A 21,813-nucleotide genomic window follows, 5' to 3' on the forward strand; every position below is an offset into this window, starting at 1 on the left:
CCATTAATACACCCATGTTCCGATGACAGGTTGAAAGGTGTATACAAGTTAAAGGTGACCGTATCCATTGTGAGATCCCGTAGATTAATCCCTCAATATGATCAAACGCCATTTGGGTGACCATAATAATGAGATCTAATAGTATTATATGATTAGACAATAATGAGAGCACTAGAAAAAATGTGCTCCCAGAATAAATTCCTACAAGAATACATGAAGCAAACAAAGCAGCTCGATAAGGTATGCAGTCCAAGAGACCTAACAATCAAATGCTCAACTAAGTCATCGTGTTCCTGCAAAAGGCCAAACTATGGTGGGAAGAGATACAGAAGTAAGTCATTCAAACCAAGAACTCCATGGAAATTTCTCCGGAGAAAAAATAGACCAGGTAAGTCTTCTAATAGATGTTTCTTGTGCGGACAGAAATGGCACTTTGCCAAGCAATGTCCAAAAGGCAAAACGGCGAAGATGATATCACACATCCAGGATGTAACAGGAGTATCCCTCTCAGACGATGATGTAGAATCTGTGTTCTCTATAGAAGATGAAATCTCCCCGTATACTGTCTATGCATTATGACCATTCTCACACTCAGACAACGATAGTGCAGGGGGAATCTTCAAAATGAATGCCATAAATTATGTTCAACCCATCCCTATGGAAAAAATGTAAATCATCCCAACCAAATACTCCAAGCCAATCAAAGTAGCTGCCTTCTTTGATACTAGAGCCTCCTACACCATCATGAATCCTGATATTCTACCACCAGAATTTTGGAAGAAAAAGAAGCAATATTTCCACGCAGCAAATAACCAAATTTTCTGCACGGAACTAATCAGCAGGCCTATTAAGCTGCAATTTTTTCCAGGCTGCTCAATAGTCCACAAGGTCATCGTCTCCAAACTTCTAAGAAATGACATAATTATAGGTTTCGACCTCTACACAAAGAAAAAAGGTATGAGAATACTTCCACGGGGGTTGGCGTACAAGTAATACTTCACTCCATGGGAGCAGGTTCCGAATTACTTCCACATGACTGAAGATTGTCTGTCATCGATCAAGGAACGCATTATCCAAAAATCATGTGCTAATTCCCATATGGAGTTCTCACATAAATGTGACCACCCACTGTGGAAAAATGAGGAATTCTTCATTTCCCTCCCATTTAAGATGAATGGAGATGCAAACCCAACTAAAGCAAGCCATCCTGGAATGAGCCCCGATCATCAAAGCCTGGAAAACAAGGAATGCGAAGAGCTAAAAGCACAAGGGCTAATCGAAGAAACTGAATCTCCATGGGCCTGCCATGCATTCTACGTCAACAATAGATCAGAACAAGCCTGAGGCAAGCAAAGATTAGTAATCAACTACCAACCGCTCAACCACTTCCTAACAGATGACAAGTTTCCTCTGCCAAACAGAAATTCCTTGTTCTCCAGCCTATCACAAGCAAAGGTCTTTTCCAAGTTTGACTTAAAAGCGGGCTTTTGGCAACTAGGAGTCAAAGAAGAGGACATGCTGAAAACTGCATTCTGTATCCCAAACCATTATTTCCAATGGACTGTAATGCCATTTGGGCTCAAAACAGCCCCATCCCTCTTCCAAAAAGCCATGAGCAAGATATACAAGCCCATCTTAAACCAGACCCTCATCTACATTGACGATATCCTCCTATTTTCCCCTGATATAAAATCCCATACCAATCTCCTAACCCAATTTGCTGGTATCACCGAAAAGTATGGAATAATGTTATCAAAAAAGAAAATGGTGTTGGGCCAGCCCAAAATCGAGTTCCTAGGGATGAAATTGCAAAATGGCACGTACGAAGCCCAACCTCACATAGCCCAGGAACTCCACAAATTTCCAAATGAAGGCCTCACAAAGACCCAAGTCCAACAGTTCCTAGGGATTGTGAACTACCTCAGAGACTTCGTGTCCCACCTGTCAGGATTCACCAGCTCATTAACCAAGATGCTTTAAAAAGATTCCCCACCTTGGGCTAAAGAACAGACAGAAGCGGTAAAAACCCTCAAAGAGTTAATGAAAGATTTACCACCACTTCAGATTCCATCAGATGGAAAAAGAATCCTGCCGACTGACGCTAGCGATAAGAATTGGGGAGCGGTCCTATTAGAGGAGGACACCAACAGCAAAAGAAAGGTGTGCGGGTACAAGAGCGGAGCATTCAAAGATTCCCAACTCCACTACCACTCTACACTAAAAGAGATCTTGGCGATCAAAATGGGAATAATGAAGTTTGAATTCCACCTCATCGGTCATAATTTTTTGGTAGAAATCGATTTCTCATCCTTTGAAGGAATGCTCACATTCAAGCAAAACAAAGCTGTCAATGCCCAATTACTCCGATTAGCCACGTGGTTCTCTCGTTACACCTTTCAAGTCAAACACATCAAAGGAAAATCAAACACCATCCCAGATTTCCTGTCAAGGCCAAACCGGAGTACTATAAATATAATCTCCCCAGAAACTAAACAACCCATCCCTCTAGTTTTCATGGCAAACCCTGCAGCAATCATCTCTACATTTCCAAAAGATGTCCAAAAGGTTATCAACAACAAAACCCCAGAAATAAAGGCCATCCAAAATGCCCTAGATATCCAATCTACCCTTATTAGAGGTCATGGAAAATCAATGGCAAAAGAGTTAGGCTTCCATCCAAAGTACCCATTTGCCAAACTCCTTCACATGGAGAATACCATTTTTATGCCAAAAAAGATTACCCACATGTTCTGGTACTTAATGAGCTCCTACACTATTGCTATTGAGGTTCACACCATAGGACTTTGAACATCGGTTCGTAGCTACATGCAAAGGCTGACCTCCGCCCGACATACCAACATCCCATGGATCTATTGCAATGGTTCAAGCCTTTATCTGATTGGAATGATCTGCTCACCCAACAATGGGAAAAGGTCTGCAACAAAAGACCGGTTGGTCTCTCTTATCCAGCTGATAAAAACGTGGCAAATCCAACAAAGTGCTACACCATTTTGTTACTAAAGCTAAATGTCAGCCCTGATCTGAAATTTACACCAAATGTTCAAGTATACAGATCCAGCGAATACTCAATGGTTGTCATCGGAAACCCTGAACACCGATAGCTGGAAAAACTTATGTTTAGCACAAATGGCATCATTCTTGATGAAATATGGCCATGACCAGAAGACGACATGGAAATTTCAATGTATATAACTTTCAACCATTTCGCCCTACCGGAATACAAATTAATACCATTAACTAATACAATGGCCCAATACAAGAGAAGATTTGTATTAATCATTATTACGACCTCATTCCATTGTTCCTATTAGTTAATCAGGAATTATGATTAATGATACATTAGTAATTAATACATGGATAAGAGAAACTATAATCATATTCAGGTATAATGATATATACCAATATATACCCATTATATATTAATTAATTAATATATTATAATCACCATAATATATAATGATTATGATAACCTCAATAACCATTAGTTTCCATTAATATGGGTCAGGATGACTTGTATTCTTCATTAATTAGTATCCATTGTATTATCATATTAGGGATGTTTTTATATTGAGGTTACCATTTGAGAAGGGAAATTTCAATTTATATGCTTGATAAAAGTTATAATTACAAAAAAATGCTAGGCATATTAAAATTTAAAAAATAATGTTATTTTTTTGCACTTTACCCAAAATGTCATTTCCACTTCTTCCTTACTTCTCTCTTCTCTCTTCCCTCTCTCTCTCTCTTATTTCACTCTCTCTCACCTCACAACACCACCACCACACTAAATATTATATTTCGAACAGATTTGGACATGATTTTTGGGTTTTTTTTGCGATTTTTTTCAGATCTGAAACTTTGAAATCTACAAAAAATCGACATTGCTCGATGGTGCTCGATGCCGGCTCGATGAGACCTTCAAAATCATGATTTTTCATGAAAAAATGACTTTGCTCGATGGTGGTTCGATAGTAGTTCGATAGTGGCTCGATGGTGCTCGATGCCAGCTCGATGAGACCTTAAAAATCATGATTTTTCATGAAAAAATGACTTAGCTCGATGGTGGTTCGATGGTAGCTCGATAGTGCTCGATGGTGCTCGATGCAATTCTTGTAAGAGACATAATTTTTCACTCGGGTGTCCGTTTGGGGTGATATATATTTTTTATTTTGGGTATTTTTTCAAGATCTACACGTTTGACATGTTAATATGCACATTTGGGAAGTGTAACACTTGTACAAAATAGAAAATTGCAAACATACCTCATGTTTAAGACATCTTTTGGTATATTTTTAAGTTTTAAACTTCCCAAATGTGCATATTAACATTTCAAACGTGTAGATCTTGAAAAAATACCCAAAATTAAAAAAAAAAAAAAATCACCCCAAACGGACACCAGAGTGAAAAATTATGTCTCTTACAAAAATTGCATTGGGCACCATCGAGTCATTATTGAGCTACCATCGAACCACCATCGAGCTAAGTCATTTTTTCATGAAAATCTTGATCTTGAAGGCCCCAGTGAATGGTGGCTCGATGGTGCTCGATGCCAGCTCGATGAGACCTTCAAAATCATGATTTTTCATGAAAAAATGACTTAGCTCGATAGTGGTTCGATGGTAGATCTATTTCCACCAATTTTTCTTAATTTTATGATAATGAACATAGAATATCATATGTTACAAATTTAAACTTTATAGCAACATTTTTTTAATCTCATTGAGATCTAAGCCCGCTGTTATAATTTTATATGACCACGGTTTAACCAAACTAACTATCAAAGAAATAAAAAATAATTAAAGAAATTATTAATTTATTTAAGATGCTTTTTGCTAAGTATCTTGAAAAAGGTCATAAAGTCTTAAATTATGGCCATACCATGTATGTACTATTCTAGTCAATTTGTCAACATTTTCTCCTCATTTTTTGAGTCTTTGAAATTAAAAAAGAAAATATCCGAACACAGAATATTTTATGTTGTTAGAAATATTCTATGGATTTGTGCTGTTAAATCTCTACCTTATGATCATAACGGATTCCACTTATTTATTTATCTATATTAAAAAAAAATTATTTTTTGTTTTGTTTTTTCTACTTTTTGTGGTGGTAATATTAATTAACTATTTATCTTATCCTCAAACAATTATTATTTTATATATACATTATTAATTAATCAGGGATGTCACATGACACATACTAACCGACCAAGTTTTATGCTTTGGACTTGGAGATTTAGATATATTTAGTTGACATAATTAGGAAATTATAGGAAATGATCCAATACATTGCTATTAGAAAAATGATTATTTTATATTGTTAATTATCTAAATTATATTTTTCTATAATTCTTTTATTTATTTAGCAGTATATGACTTTAATAAAGTTGTATATGTATATTAGTTTTTATTTTAAAATTAAATTGGTTTTTTAAATTTTTTATGGGTTGTTGTTATATTATTTTTCAACTAGTGTATATATGTTTTATAGTATAATATATCATTTTTTTATGATATTTAATTTCTATCTTATTTTACTTAATATTTTGTATCATGATATATATACATTTTAATAATAATATATAATTTTGTTAGCATAAAATATATATTTTTGAGTAATAATTTTATAAATTTTGTTGGTATATTATTTTTTAACTCAGTATATATATTTTGTGGTATGCTATATTATTCAAAAACTCATAAAAAATGAAAAAAAATAAAAATAATTATAAAATAAAAACCAATATACATAAACCATAATATTAAAATATTTAGAATAAAATAATAATTTATTAAAAAGCATATTATTTGATAATATGTAATAGTAAAAAGGTGATTAGACTATTTTATTACAAAATAAAAAATATAAATATTTAATTATTTTCATACACTATTAAAAGTCACTTTGTAATAAATCCTAATAATAAATTATTTTGTAGGAGAAAGAAAAAAAATAGTGAAAACAAATAATAAAGATAGAGGGAAAATATTTAAAGATTTTTTTAAAAATAAAATAAATATGAGAGTAAATTTAACGCGCTAAATTTTGAATTAGTTTATTTTTATTTTTACTCAGTTTCCTAATTCTATTTTTCGTCCCTCTTGTTTTTTAACCTCTACCAAACATAGCCAAAAACTCACACTTTTATGTTATTAGAATATTTGTTGATCTCATATCATATCGTTCAATTCACATGTTATTCCTTAGACTTGTTTTCCCATTCACTCAAAGTCTTGGAATCTCATATCAAGAATCTCTATAACCAAACTAGATAGAGGCAATCCTTAACAAATATATATAGGAAGCGAACACGACGCATTTTTTTTTTGCAACACTAGTACATTATTTTTCTATTTCGGCACTTGAATAATTATAATCTCAATTTTTTTTATATGATAGTGTACATTATACCTATTTAGAACATCCTACAAATTTTCAAGAAATTTTGAATAAATTATGGTACCGAAACATGGTCTAAACTGTCTGTTGCACGCGTGCCTGTTTTTTTGTGTGCGAGTGTAAAGTTTGACAGTTTGAACTCTATTTTCGGCTTCGTAAACTATTCAGAATTTCTTGAAAATTTGCAGGATATTATAAATACCTACAATGTACACCGTCATATAATTTTTTTTTGGATTATATCTATCCAGGTGTCGAAAATAGAAAAATGATGCACTGGTGTTGTAAAAAAAACAGAATGTGTTGTAGTCGTTCCCTGTATATATATATAAATGTCATTGTTTATTGATAATGTAATAACCATATTTTTCTGCAGTAGATTTTATATGATAAATCATGATTCCTGAGATGCATCTGGATTATGTATTGGTTGCATCTGGTAATCTCAGTGTTTACACTTGTTACGTATGATAAATATTTTTCTATAAATTTTTACCTAATTTTGTTTAGTTGGTTGTTTGGAGTTTCTGTTAGGATTAATTACCTGATCATATATACAAGTTGGTTTTAGTTTTGAACCTGTGACCGACCAACTGATTTTTGCAGAGAGTTTTTGTTGTATTCTTTATTTTCTCTCGTTTTTGATGCAAGTTTTTGGTTAGGGTTTGAAACTTCTTTCTTGGAGCTTGATTCAACATACTTGAAGGTGAAGAATAAGGGGATCTGTTCTAGGTTTTCTGAAGGGATTTCAGAGATAAAAAAACTGAAGGGATTTCAACACAATTTCTAAGGAATTTAGAAGAATGTACAGTGAGTGGGAGACTCAATAGTATATGTGATTGTAAATCTTTCTATATGATACATGTTTTCTTTAGCAAATTAGTGTGTGGATGTTGTAATTTGTAAAGAAGGAAGTTTGATATAGTGAAAGAATTTTACCCCAGTTTTTGTGCCCAAAAAGTAGTTTATTTTATTAATTAACCTTGTAAAAATTTTGCTGTTCTTTACTTTCTTAGTGTTTCTCTATTATTCACTTGTTTGATTCAATCACATGGTTCATTGACTTAAAAGTAACTTTTCAGACACCTTCTTTTAAACGAATTTATAACCCTACAATACTTTTATGTAATAGCAAATCCAAGAATTTGTTAAAGCAATATCATAAAAGTTAAAATTAGCAACCAAAAAAAAAAACAAAAAGACTTGATAGATATATTAAATTGACCGATTATTATGATTGTTCAATATGAAAAATTTATTATTATGACTTTAATTAATTAATGTCACTGCTATAATTAAGCATGAGACATGGATTAAAAACTGACATTCCAACACTTAGAGGTCGATTAAAAAATCAACGTCGAAATAATTATGTCATACGTAAAAGCATGAGATCAAGAATCAGTTCCAACCACTAATATTATTCTTTATTACATTTTACAAGTTCATCCCATATTTTAAAAAAAAATTATATGTAATTGTTTTTAGTCTTTCATTCTTTATTCGATCTTCTCACAATTGTACATATTCTCCACTTCTAATTTTATAACTAATATTTATTAGAAAAAATGTATTAATTGATAACATATAAGAAAATTTTATGGTGCACCGCAAAAGTGGTGTGCCATACTCCCCTCGCATTTGTAGTACTTAGATGATTTACATTGTAATTTTTTTTTTTATAATCGTGTACATTGTAATTATTTAGACATCATACAAATTTTAGGAAAATTTTAAATAATTTACAATACCGAAAACAATATTTAAATAATTTGTTGCACAAATAACTATTTTTTTATGCACGTAGAAAATAACTTATTTGAACCCTATTTTAGGCACTGTAAATCATTCAAAATTTCTAAAAAAATTATAGAATACTCTAAATAACTAAAATATACACCGTCATAAAAAAAATTACATTAAAATTTATCATAGTACCAAAAATATGCACATGGTGCTTCGTATATCAAAAAACAAGGGGTACACCATAAAATTTATCTGTATATGTATATGGCTTTAAATTTTTTAGTATTAACCTTATTATTTGACGTAACTTGTTTTATTATTTTTGACATCCAGTCTTAATTTTTCTTTGCTAAAATTTCTATCAAATCATCTGTTACACACATTTAAATGGTCTTTGCGCTTTAATTCGTTTTTATAATTTTTTTAAATATAAATTCTATTTTTAATTTTGAACGATAATTATTAATACATCCACCTTAACAACAATTATGATGGTTGCATTTGTATGAATATCATTTTTGTAAATATAATTATCTTTATCAACATAATTTATCAGTTTTAAGGTCAATTTTTGAACGGTTGATCTTGAGGAAAAAAAAAGTAGTTTGAAGTACGGTCAATTTGTAGTGAGTGTAGTAGTGTAACACTCGTCTAAAGACAAAGTTGTCAACTTTACACATGCTATCTCTGCACAATTTACACATGTAATGTTGTAATGTACTTTTTTCTTTATTTCTTTTCCCCAAAACCCAAATGTGCACACAACTGTATCCACATTGGAAATTATTTCATTAATAATTAATAATGTAGGGAATGAATATATATAAATATATATATATATATTTATACTGTTTGCTTTGAATAAAAAACATGGGGTGGTGGAACTCCCAAAACGCCCATGGTATATCACATAAACTTTCCCAACTCATATTCTCACTCTTCCACAGTCGAGGGGTACTTTGGAGTTAAGAATTAACAAGACACACAATATATATATATATATATATATTCTCATTATGATCTTAACCATTTGGGAACATCATTTTCATATATTGGAGAATAAAAAATGGATGTTTTTATTCCAGAAGAGTATGTTGTGAGGAGGAGAATGGAGAGAAAAGCAGCTTTATCATCATCATCATCATCACCATCAGGGAAAGAGAAGAATATTATTAGCTCAAAGATGGCAGTAGTATCATCATCTGATAATAATAAAAATAATGAGGAGAACATGATGATGATGATGCACAGTGGCAGAGCCAGGATTCAATTGCAGTGGGGCACATAAAAATAATACATTAAATATAAAGTCAATTACAATTATCATTCTAGCAAAATAAAAAATTACAACTCTCCTCGTCTAGTTTTCATATTTTGAAAGCGTAGCATAATAGTTTCATTATCTATAGCATCACAAATTTCTTTCTCGATGTATACAACCAAACTGTCATTTATCAATTGATCTCCCATTCGGTTGCGTAACTTGTTCTTCACAATGTTCATGGCAGAAAATGATCTCTCAACTGTAGCTGTAGCAACAGGCAATACCAACGCTAAATTTAACAAACGATAAACCAAAAAATATACCCTATTCTTTCTTGTTTCAACCATTTTTTTTGTGAGATCACCAATGCCTTTCAAATCTCCAAACTCTTTACTTGTGCGCATATCAACAATGTAAGTCTCAAGTTGATCATCTAGTGCCAAGATTTCAAAAGCAGAAAAATCATCTGGATAAAACTCGGCAAATCGAATTAATTTTTCTTTGTCAAAAGCATAGAATAAATCAATAGGAGACAAACATGACATGCATACAAGCAATTCAGTATTCACCTCATTGAAACGATTATTTAGCTCTTGAAGTTGCATATCAATCACTGAATAAAATAGCTCCACACGAAAGAAATGCAAGTTTGTAATTTCATGAGATTTGCGTCGTGATCTACCTCGAGGTGTCCAAATATCATCCATCTTGGGAATATTAATGTCGTTCTTTTTGCAAAATGAAGAGACTTTATCAAGCAGATAATCCCACCCATTCTCCCGCATGTTTTGTAATTGTTGCTTGCATATCTTAACTAAGCACATGGCATTTAAAATATCTTGATCCTCCCTTTGTAGTGCTCTTGACAACTCATTTGTAACACCCAATATGGTTCTCATTAAATGGAGACTAAATATAAAATCAAATGATTGCATCGTTTCCAACAAATTCTTTGCTTCAAATCTTTGTTCACTTGATCCATCTTCAACAATTGTTTCAATAACTTTAATTGTAGATGAAAACATAGTAATCAAGCTCATTAACGTACCATAATGTGAACCCCAACGTGTGTCTCCAGAGCGTTTAAGAGAAGTATTTTGATTCAAACCACGTCCCCTTGAAATCTCACCATTTTCAAGTGCTTCCGCAACTATTTTAATCTGATTATCTTGAAGAATATCACAACGCTTAGATGACCCACTAACAACATTCACCACACTAGAAGTAAAAAAAAATAGTGAATCAATCTGAATATGTCTTCTGGCCACAGCTACAAGCGCTAATTGAAGTTGATGTGCAAAACAATGAATGTAAAAAGCACAAGGATTTTCCTTCAAAATAAGTGCTTTAAGACCGTTGAACTCACCTTGCATATTACTTGCTCCATCATAACCTTGTCCTCTTAGTCTTGATATACTCAACCCATATCTTGAAAATAGTTTATCAATTGCAGCCTTAAGAGACAAAGCAGTAGTGTTAGGAACATGTTCAATGCCTATAAAGCGTTCAATCACATGTCCATTCTTGTCCACATAACGCAACACAATAGCCATTTGCTCCTTTGTTGATATATCACGAGATTCATCAACTAAAATAGAGAAAAGAGAATCTCCAATATCTTTGATAATAATATTGGTAGTTTCAACTGCGGCAGCATTAATGATGTCTTTCTGAATATCGGGTGATGTTAATTTCAGATTTTCAGGAGCATTTTTTAGTGTAGCAATTCTAACATCATCATTAAAATAAGCTGCAAATCGTAAAAGCTCTAGGAAGTTACCCTGATTTGTTGAGTCTAGATATTCATAATGGCCACGAAAGGCAAGTCCTTGTCGTAAAAGATACCGTACACACACCACAGATGTTTCCAACCGGGTTCGATATTCTTTTTTAACTTGACTTGACTGCTTAGAAATAATAGTTTCAATATGTTGCTTTTGGTTCATCAAGGCTTCACAGTTTCTACGAGCTTGGTTGTGCTTGCTACCAACATGTCCAACATGAGTACTCAATCTTTCTATCTTTCTCCAATTTGAAAACCCTTCAATAACAAAAGATTGGTTGCCCAACTTTTTACCACCGGTTGGTCTGAAAAGATAACACCACAAACAAAATACAGCATCTTTTTCTATGCTATATTCCAACCAATTATAATCATCAAACCAATCAGGATTAAATATTCTAAATGCTTGTCCACATTTTTTCTTGGGAAAATCATGATGTCGAGGTTGACAAGGACCCATTTGCATATAATGTCTTCTAACTTGGTCTCGAATATTTGGATTATAATTCAAAATTGGGATCCTTAAACCTGGATCAGTAGGAAGATCTCCAAGATTGAATTCTTCTTTACTTGTCTTTGCATTTGCATCATTGTTTGCTTTTTTTCTTCCAAAAAATGGAAGCTCTAATTTTCTTTTCAAATCTTTATCCATATCTGTATTTAAAAAAATTATGTCAAACTTAGTAAAGATATAATAAAATAAAAGTGCAATATGTCATGCACTTTCATACCAATATACAAATAGAGAAATCATCACTAGAAGCATATATGATATATAGTAGTATATCATAAATTCTTTCAGCATAATTAAACACTATCATTGATTTTACCAATAAAAAACTCAGCAAGCACTAATTCTCAACAATTCAGTGTTGTATTTGGTTCCCCTGAACCTGATTATGTTGTTTAATGCTATTTACTAATACAAACATTGGAAGCATAATATCACTAGTCCTTAAAATAATTATCTACCGAAAATGTACAATCACAACAGTAAAGTTAGATTTAACACCACTATTTATATATTCATTTAAAAAGTAATCCTTAAAAAATATATACTTGGAATGAAAGCTAATTTTTTGCTTGAAAAATCTGCAGCAGGTTACAGTTAAGTTGAGCAAAAAGACAATTTTTAAGACAACCAAAATCAAGAACAAACTTAAAAAGATAAAAACTTGGTTTGATCAACTCAAAACCAGAAACAAAAAGAAGAGAGAGAGAGACCCAATACAAAAAAAGACCCAAAAAAACAAGTTTCAAAAACAGAGAAACCCAAATCATTTGAATACTTACAAGAATACATATTTTATAGATTTTACTTGTATTCCCTTTCTTGTTGAACCACCATCTCCATATACAATCTGAAATTTTTTCTAAACAATAAAAGCAAAAATAAATTAGAAAGATAATCAAATTAAATATCAAAACAAAATCAAACTTATACGTGAAGAAAACAAAGCTTTTAAGCTCTTTTTTTTTTACCTTAACTTCACAGTGCTGAGAACAAGCACAAAGATCAAGAAAGTGAAAGACAAATGGGAGGGTTTACCAATTTTAAGTTTTATATTAAAAAAATATTAAAAAAATTATATATATAAAAAAAAAACAGATAAATAAGACTGGGGGCACGTGCCCCCACATGCCCCCACTTGGCTCCGCCCCTGATGATGCAGAAGAAGATGAAGAAACCTCATCACCATCGTTCTTCTCATGCTCGTGCTCATGCTCATACTAATGGTTTTGGTATTAGTGATGACAATTTTGTGTTTGCTTTATTCTCTGCCTAATAATGTTAGTTATTCAACTATCTTGTTTATCTATACATACAGCTTATTCTTCTCTACATGTATTGTAAAGTCTTGTCTAAGTTGTCTGGCCATTATCATATCTTATGTATACAATAATCTTCATATATGACTCGGTTATATTTGTGACCTTGATTAATTCTTTTTTTTGGGTTATAATTAAGAAGATGTATGGTTATCAAAACTAAATCAATATCCATTAGTACAAGTAAAAATGAATGTCACAAAGCTTGCAAGAAAACCCTGTTTCTAATTGTTGTGTTTTAATTTTAATGTCGTTTTCATATAGTTGTCGTTTTGTTAATATTCCGTCGTTTCTTATATTACCCTCGGCAAATAGAAAGATGAAAAGGCCAAGTCTTAGCGAGCCCATGATATTCAGTAAAAGGCCCAGTCCAAGCCCAGCAGTGTGCTTTTTTTTTTTTGGGAAATTTACAAAAATGCACTAAAAGTTAAAAAAAATCTGAAAAATACGGTACAATACAAAAATACGGAATTTTTGGATAAAAACACGGAATGACAAAATTGTAAATACAGAGTGGCAAAATCATAAATAAAAGCTGTAAAATACAATTTATTGTGATCAACGTTTACAAACTAGTAAATATATGTTACGAACTTATAAATATCTGTTACGCGTTTGTAAATAATATTTACAAAATCAGTTATAGAATTGTAGATTTTTTTTTTGTAGATAAAACTTACAAACAAATTCGTAACTAAATTTTTTATTTTTGTAACAATAATTTACAAATCTAGTTTTACAACTAAGAAATATATTTTTGTAACTAATATTTACGAAAATATTTTATAGTTAAGAAATCATAAACAAAATATACATAAAATTATTATACTTTTTCATATTGTTACAATATTGTACCAAAAAATTACATGAACCATCATATTTATGCTATACAACTTAAAAATATAAATTTAAGATATTCATTATTTATAAAACACTTTATTGAATATAGTGGTGAAATATAATATTTTTCTTTAAACAAGTTTTACATTTTTGTAACAACAATTTACAAAACTAATTTCACAACTAAAGAATTTATTTTTGTAACTCACATTTACATAAATATTTATAAAATTATTTAACATGATTATTACAAAGATTTACAAAACTAATTTTTTAACTTTAAATATATTTTTGTAACAAAACTTGAAACTTGGATTAGATTATGATTTTGGTTTAACATGGAGTGTTAAGACTTGACTAGCTATGATTTAAAAAATATATATAATATTTTTATAAAGAATAATAATATTGTGATTATCTTTAACTATATATTGTAATATATAGTTATTAATGTTAATTTTAATTAACAGTATATTGTAATTTGTATAAATATTTATTTATTTTTTGAGTAATTGTATAAATATTAATAAATATATTTATTTTAAATAAAATAAATTACTCTATTTTATTTTATTTTATTGAAGGTAGTACTATAATTATTATTACTTTTATTATTATATTATTTGATATGCTTAATTCTTATTAAAAATTAAAATAACAAAGTAAAACAAAGGGTTAATATATATATATACACGGGTGGTATGTAGTGAATGCCGTATTTTTGTAATTTGTTAACTGTACTGTATAAAACGAATTTTTTTTTAGATTACGGTGGAAGATGTAATTAACTCTTTTTTTTTTTGGATTTTTTCTTAAATGCATATATATATTTACTTTTTTATGGTTCCTAGTTTTTTTTTTCTTAAAAAATACCTACAAAATATGATTTTTAAAGTACAAAAACGTAAAAATTTAGTTAAAATCGTAAAATTGAAAAAAAAAAACATTTGACCATAAAAGTGTAATTTTTAGCAAAATTAAGTATTTTCTGTAAAAAAAAAAAAATTTTTGAAGGTAGTAACTATAATTATTATTACTTTTATTATTATATTATTTGATATGCCTAATTCTTATTAAAAATTAAAATAACAAAGTAAAACAAAGGGTTAATATATATATATATATACACGGGTGGTATGTAGTGAATGCCGTATTTTTGTAATTTGTTAACTGTACTGTATAAAACGAATTTTTTTTTAGATTACAGTGGAAGATGTAATTAACTCTTTTTTTTTTTTGGATTTTTTCTTAAATGCATATATATATATTTACTTTTTTATGGTTCCTAGTTTTTTTTTTCTTAAAAAATACCTACAAAATATGATTTTTAAAGTACAAAAACGTAAAAATTTAGTTAAAATCGTAAAATTGAAAAAAAAAAACATTTGACCATAAAAGTGTAATTTTTAGCAAAATTAAGTATTTTCTGTAAAAATATTTTTTTTTTGTTAGTCTTAAAAAAAATGGGTAGCTTACAAATATACTTGAGAATTAATTAAAAAAAAAAATATGGAATCTAGAAAAAGTTACAAAAATATGAAGGACCATAACCATAAATGCGATTTTTATTTTTAAACAAAATTTACAAATTTGTAACATAATTTTTTTATAATTAAAGTTTACATGTTTGTAACAATATGCGACAATTTTATAAACAACATTTAACATGATTGGACAAGCCAAATCAAAGCCTTTTAACTTTGACTTGTTTTTACATACTAAATTATGTTTAATAGTTTATAGTCTTTGATGCTGGAACCCTAATCATAAGAGAGAGTGGAAGAAAGTAGAGCACTCACATCACGTCCTTTAAAAAAATTGTTTCTTTAAAAAAATTGAAGAATTGTAACTAAATAGTCTTGCAACAGCTCTTTTAAACCCATGATCCAAAATAGAGCTCCTCTATATTTTTTTTATATCTTTCTTCACATTAATAGATTTTTTAGAGTTTCTCTAAAAAAAATTATTTTTTAATTCACTTTTCTTTCATTTTCTCTCCCAATTTATTAGATTTTTATTATTTTAATTAATAAAAATGTTTACAAATATAATATTTAAATGATGTAAAAAAAAATATAAATAAGTTGAAATTTGGTGTAATATAAAAATTTGATGTATAAAATAAAGAAAATAGATTTTAATGATGCGTTTTGAAAGAAAAGAATAATAGAAGAGCTAGTAGAGTTTTCTATGTGCTTACAAGAGACAAAAATCTGAAACTTTATAACAAGTTTGAGCATTTTTGTAAAAATTACAATGTGCCTCTTAGATTAACTGTATATATTATTTTAAAGCTAAACAGAAGGGTATAATATGATCTTTTAGGACCTTTGAGCTGTAGTTGTGCCACTCCTCATAGTCTTGGACTCAAATATTATGACATCTCAAATGTGTTAAACACTTCTATATAGTTATAAAAATACTCAGATATTATAAACACTTCTAATGACTTTTATAGTGGTAGATTATGTAAAATACATTACTAAAAGTTCCTTTATTATTATTATTATACATCTAACTTTTTAATACAATATACATGGGCTTCTCTTCTCTTCTCTATTTTTATTTATATCATTTGAATTATACATATTTAAAATATTTTTGTATTTGTTTCAAATGTAAATAAAAAGATGAAGGAAAAAAAGAAGAGAGATATTATTAAAAAATTCTTAAAAATAAATAATAACATGTAAATAAGATACTTTGCAGTATATATCTTTTCTATATAAAAAGTATGCAGATAACATAAATTTTTTGTTTTAACTGTTTTTTTATTTTTTTGTTAATTTTAACGAAATATTATTATATTTAACTAAATATTATTATATTTAACGGTAGATTGTAAACATGACTTAAACTTAAATAAAATTAAATAAATGAATAATTAAACAAATTAAAATATAATATTTTTGAGATATTTTACAATGATAATTATTTAAAAATAATAAAACTATATATTTTATAACTTAAATAAAATTTAATTAAACTTAAACTTAATATTATATTAAACATATAATATATAATATTTTGTTGTCGCTGCCAAATTCAAAAACTAAAACAAACATAAACTTAAACAAAAAAATTTAATTAATTAAAATATGATATTTTAAAGATATTTTATGATAATTTAAATAATTAAATCATATTTATTTAAAAATAATAAATGCATACATATCATTCTTTTATCTTATAAATTTGTGTGATAGTTTATTTTTTATCAAGTGATTGAAGCTCTTTTTCTTCATCAAATTCACCAAAAGACATTGTGAGATACATTGGAAACTAAAAATAGTTGATGAATGTATACTACAGCCTATACTGTGACTTTTTCTATTCTTATTTTATTTTTAATATTAATTTTTTTTAAATATTATTGTATTATATATAGATTATTGTTATAAATATTTATATATACTATAGAACTATAATTAATTCTATTATATATATATTTTTAAAACAGATAATCAATTTTTATTAAAATTATAAACAATATTTATAATTTTAAAACTAAATAAATTGTAGGTCATTTCTAAGTAGTACCTATATATAAATATAATAAAAGTTTATCTTTTAATGAGCTGGTCCATCGAAATGATAATTTTTTTTAAAAAAAAAAGAAAAAGAAAACCTTCATTATACACGTACACCTATTGGATTTTTCAACGTTTAATAGTACATATATAACAATATATATATTTATGAATTAATATGTGTAGTAATAATTTATATCTACAAACATTAAGTAAACGTTACATTGTATATAGTATATAGTATATATTACTAGCTTAAAGAATGCAAGTATATGTAAATACTTATAATAAAGAGAATAATATATATAATATAATCCGAATAAAGATTATTATTCGTGGAAGATTGCCTGATCTCTTTCATCGGCCGGGGACGTCAAGAGATGATCTTCATGAGAAACCAAGGCAACTAAAAAGTCGAAGACATCAGTGGCGACAACAGCCGAAACGACGTCGTCTTTGTGAAGAATCCTCCTCTTGCCTTGTAGCGTAAGCGTCCAAGATTTATGTGCGAGGTCTTTGATAAGAAGCTCACAAGCCTTGGCAAGCACAATAGGAGCTTCTCCTGATATCATTTTCACTTCGTCACCACTCCCAGAGCTCTTCATGATCTTCTTGATCCTTGCCAATGGCAGACAATGACCCCCATTATTCCCTCCAAATCTTATTCCTGAATATGTTCCCGCTTGCCTCATTAATTTTATTTCTCTTTTTTTATTTATTTTTAATTTACAATAAATATATCTATATATATACAAGTACTAGTACTAGTACTCCCTCTATATATATATGTTACAAATACATGTGAGTGTATATATATGTGTGTGTTTATATGTGGGCCGGCCAGAGCCTGCTTAATTAGCCGGCGATATATATGTGTGTGTATAAGGCATATACTAATGTGCTTTTCCCATAATAAAGGTTTTGCATTATAAACATTAATTTATGTATGTGATGATCATGTACTTGAACTAGTTATATAGCTATATACGGAGTTATTGACTAAAGAAAAAATATATAATTAAGATATGAGACCTACATATATATATATATATTTATGTATTACAACTTTGAAATTTTGTGATTTTAGGGCAACGTCATCTTCATATGTAATAGTCTTTCCAAATTATTGTACATAGAGAGATTGATCGTGGGTGACAAATCATATAAATTTAAATAAGTGGTTTGTCACTAGTTGGCATGGCTGCCCAATATTTCAACCAAATTAATTGACTAATTTTATAATGTAGGTTATTCAACTAGATCTTAATACATAAATATATATATGTATTTATATTTTTTTTTACCCTATGTTTTGTCTCAGTTTGGAGCCTGTATTTTGACAAATTACTTTTTGGACACGTCCTTTGTAAAATGATTCCAATAGACTCCTAAACCCAATTTTAATGAACAAAAAATTGAATATAATAATACAATTATTAGACATGATGGTTGTGTTTTTGTTATGAGTTTTTAGTTTGGTAAATTATTGGTGATTTTAGTTTAAATTTTTTTCATCACCAAAATCGAGTTTAGGGATCTATTTGATCAATTTTACAAAACACAGAGTCTAAAAAATAATTTATTAAAATGCAAAGTCCAAACAAGTAATGAGACAAAGCAAAAGTACAACATACCCTATTATTAATATGTTATATAAGCTATCTTGTAATTTGTATATAAAAAAATGGTTGGTTGAGATTTGGCCTAAGCTCTATATTCATATATTTTACTCGATTGTCTCTACGTCATATAGGTTTGATTTGTTGAGATATGGTCTATAAATATATTTATAGACAATAGGTTAAAATTTTCCAAAATAATAATGTATGTTAATTTCATATTTTTTGTTTCCTTTGACAAGCAATCTTGGATGTTTATATGCCTTAAATATTGATGATCCAAATAGAGATGGTTGACAATGAATTATTTACGATATCATGGGGTCTATTGTTAAAATTTAGTCTACATATTAAATGCCTTAATAAAGTTAAACTTTGTTTTTGGTTTTTTGTTTTGACTTTATTTATTATTTTTTAATTTCTGCACCTTTAGGTTAATATATAAGGGTATGGTGCAAAATGACCCTTAATAGTGTGTGAGAGTAAGTAAATGTCCATGTTTTTAATTTTATAGTGAAATAGCCTAATCATCTCTTTAATATCACATATTACCAAATATGACAAATTACTGTTTTATTCTAAATATTTTAATATTATGGTATGTATATTAGATTTGTTTAATTAGTTTTTATTTTAAAGTTATTTTGATTTTTTTTTCGTTTTTTTATGGGTTGTTGAATAATATACCATACCACAAAATATATATACTAAATTGAAAAATAATATACCATCAAAACTTGCAAAATTATTACTAAAAAATATATATATATACTATGCTAACAAAATTATATACTACCATTAAAATGTATATACCATGATACAAAATTATATACTACCACTATGTATATAATAAAATAGAAACTAAATATCACAAAAAAAAAATTATATACCATACCACAAAAAACATATACACTAATTGGAAAATAATATACCAACAACCTATAAAAAACTTAAAAAATCAATATAACTTTAAAATAAAAACTAATTAAACAAAACTAATATACATATACAACTATATTAAAGTCATACAGTCCTAAATAAATAAATAAATTATAAAAATGGCAATTTAAGTAATCAACAATGTAGAATTGTCATTTCTCTACAATTTTAAAAATGAGGACATTAACTTCTTCATGCATTTATTTTGGGTCATTTTCTATAATTTCTCTAATATATATTGTTTTGCCTTTCGTGAGAATTTGAGAGGAATACATTGCATTTTAATTTATTCCATATATTTTGCACTTGAATTAATTTAAGATTACTTTTGAATCTTCAAAAGTTAATAACAATTTTTTTACGAGTGTTTCTATATATTGTCACTTTTTTTTCTACATTTTTCTGAATAAACAATAAATTTTTATAAAATTTCAAAAATTATTTTCTTGTACATATTGAATTTGTATAAGCACAAAAATATTCACTAGTTAGGGAAATTTGATTTTTTTTTTTTTGCATTTCTTACATTTTATTATTGTTACTCGTTAGAAAAAAGTATAAGAGCATTCATCATCAATAAAAAAAGAATAGATAATGAAAACTTAATCTCTTAAGGATAAAAAAAAGAGAAATTATAGTAAATGACCCAAAATAATGACATGAAGAAACTAATGTCCTCATTTTTAAAATTGTAGAGAAATGACAATTTTATATTGTTGATTACCTAAGTTGTCATTTTGCACCAAGTCCCAAGTGAATATTAGGGTTTACCTAAGGCTAAAGAGGTTAAAAAGGGTCATGGTAAATGTAGAATTTCGCTATACTAATTTGTTGTATTGGACCGTTTGTTGATTTTTTTAAAAAATAGGATATTTATCTAAATAATAATTGTTTTGGGGACTATTTTGCTTGTTGACTCTAAAAAAACATAATTAATAGTATTAAAAAAACCTCACCTCTTTTTAAAACATAATAATAATATAATATTATTGATATTGTCAACTACAAATATTATGAGCAATAAAAAAAGGGGGGAGGCGGCCATTCCCCCTTAATTATTTAATTTTAACATATTTAAAAAAAAAATTAAATATATATGTGTATAAATTTATATTGCCTCCTAATATTATATCAAAATAAATATATATAAATTTAAATATTATATGTATTAACATATGTTTATTGAAGAAATAAAATTTCACCTTAAGATACATTAATCTTGGCTCCTTAATAATGAAATATCATGATATATATAAATTAAGAAAGAAAAGTATATACATTTTGCTATAAATAAACCAGGAAAAAAAATATCGGCATTTTAGCAAGAGACCCTTTTCTCTTCTAAATTTGCAAAACCACTAACTATGGGCCAAGACCCAAATAAGAAAAGCCCAAATTGATACAGAATTGGGCCGGACCAGACTACCCAAACTCAAGCTGAGGATCATTCATCATCCACTTAAGATGGAGTTCTACACCTTCATATTTTGCTTTATTTATTTGAACTTTTCAGTTTTGGGTTCTTTTCCACAAAGTATTGAGCTGTCCCCTCTTGGCTAGACTGTCATATCTTATGGACTTTATTCTCTAACCAATATACTTTTAGTTTTAGATCTTACAAACCAAACCAAACCCAACTAAATTAAATTACTAAATAAAGAAATAGAAAAAACATTTCTACCTGTATAATATCTACATATAGATTTTATATATTTCTGATCCTAAATTGTGACTAATCGTGATCATGGTTGGTCTCTACTCTCTAATCAAAGACTACTTTGTTATTTTTTTTCTTCACGTGCGATCTATACACATATGGTTGTCACTAGCACGTGATTGCTTCTT

At 28.5% G+C, this 21,813-nt stretch overlaps 3 protein-coding genes across 3 annotated transcripts; 1 reads left to right on the top strand and 2 right to left on the bottom strand.

The window, feature by feature from the left end:
• The first annotated feature begins 2,040 nt into the window (after positions 1-2,040).
• On the top strand, positions 2,041-2,808 carry LOC133780068 (uncharacterized). Its single transcript, XM_062219948.1, has one exon. The coding sequence runs from the start codon at positions 2,041-2,043 to the stop codon at positions 2,806-2,808; it is 768 nt and encodes a 255-aa protein (XP_062075932.1).
• Positions 2,809-9,507: 6,699 nt separating this feature from the next.
• LOC133780069 (uncharacterized) lies at positions 9,508-11,862 on the bottom strand. The gene has a single exon (XM_062219949.1). It carries the CDS (start codon positions 11,860-11,862, stop codon positions 9,508-9,510), a length of 2,355 nt encoding a protein of 784 aa, XP_062075933.1.
• Positions 11,863-17,673: 5,811 nt separating this feature from the next.
• On the bottom strand, positions 17,674-18,199 carry LOC133834055 (nuclear transcription factor Y subunit C-3-like). The gene has a single exon (XM_062263571.1). The coding sequence runs from the start codon at positions 18,100-18,102 to the stop codon at positions 17,740-17,742; it is 363 nt and encodes a 120-aa protein (XP_062119555.1). The 5' UTR covers positions 18,103-18,199; the 3' UTR covers positions 17,674-17,739.
• Between the last annotated feature and the right edge of the window lie 3,614 nt (positions 18,200-21,813).

The sequence above is a fragment of the Humulus lupulus genome, chromosome 5, assembly GCF_963169125.1.
Source record: "Humulus lupulus chromosome 5, drHumLupu1.1, whole genome shotgun sequence".
Lineage (NCBI taxonomy): Eukaryota > Viridiplantae > Streptophyta > Magnoliopsida > Rosales > Cannabaceae > Humulus > Humulus lupulus.

Bases quoted from the DNA above. Each gene is read 5' to 3' on its own strand.
- LOC133780068 (XM_062219948.1), top strand. From the start codon at position 2,041: ATGAAAGATTTACCACCACTTCAGATTCCATCAGATGGAAAAAGAATC.
- LOC133780069 (XM_062219949.1), bottom strand. From the start codon at position 11,862: ATGGATAAAGATTTGAAAAGAAAATTAGAGCTTCCATTTTTTGGAAGA.
- LOC133834055 (XM_062263571.1), bottom strand. From the start codon at position 18,102: ATGAGGCAAGCGGGAACATATTCAGGAATAAGATTTGGAGGGAATAAT.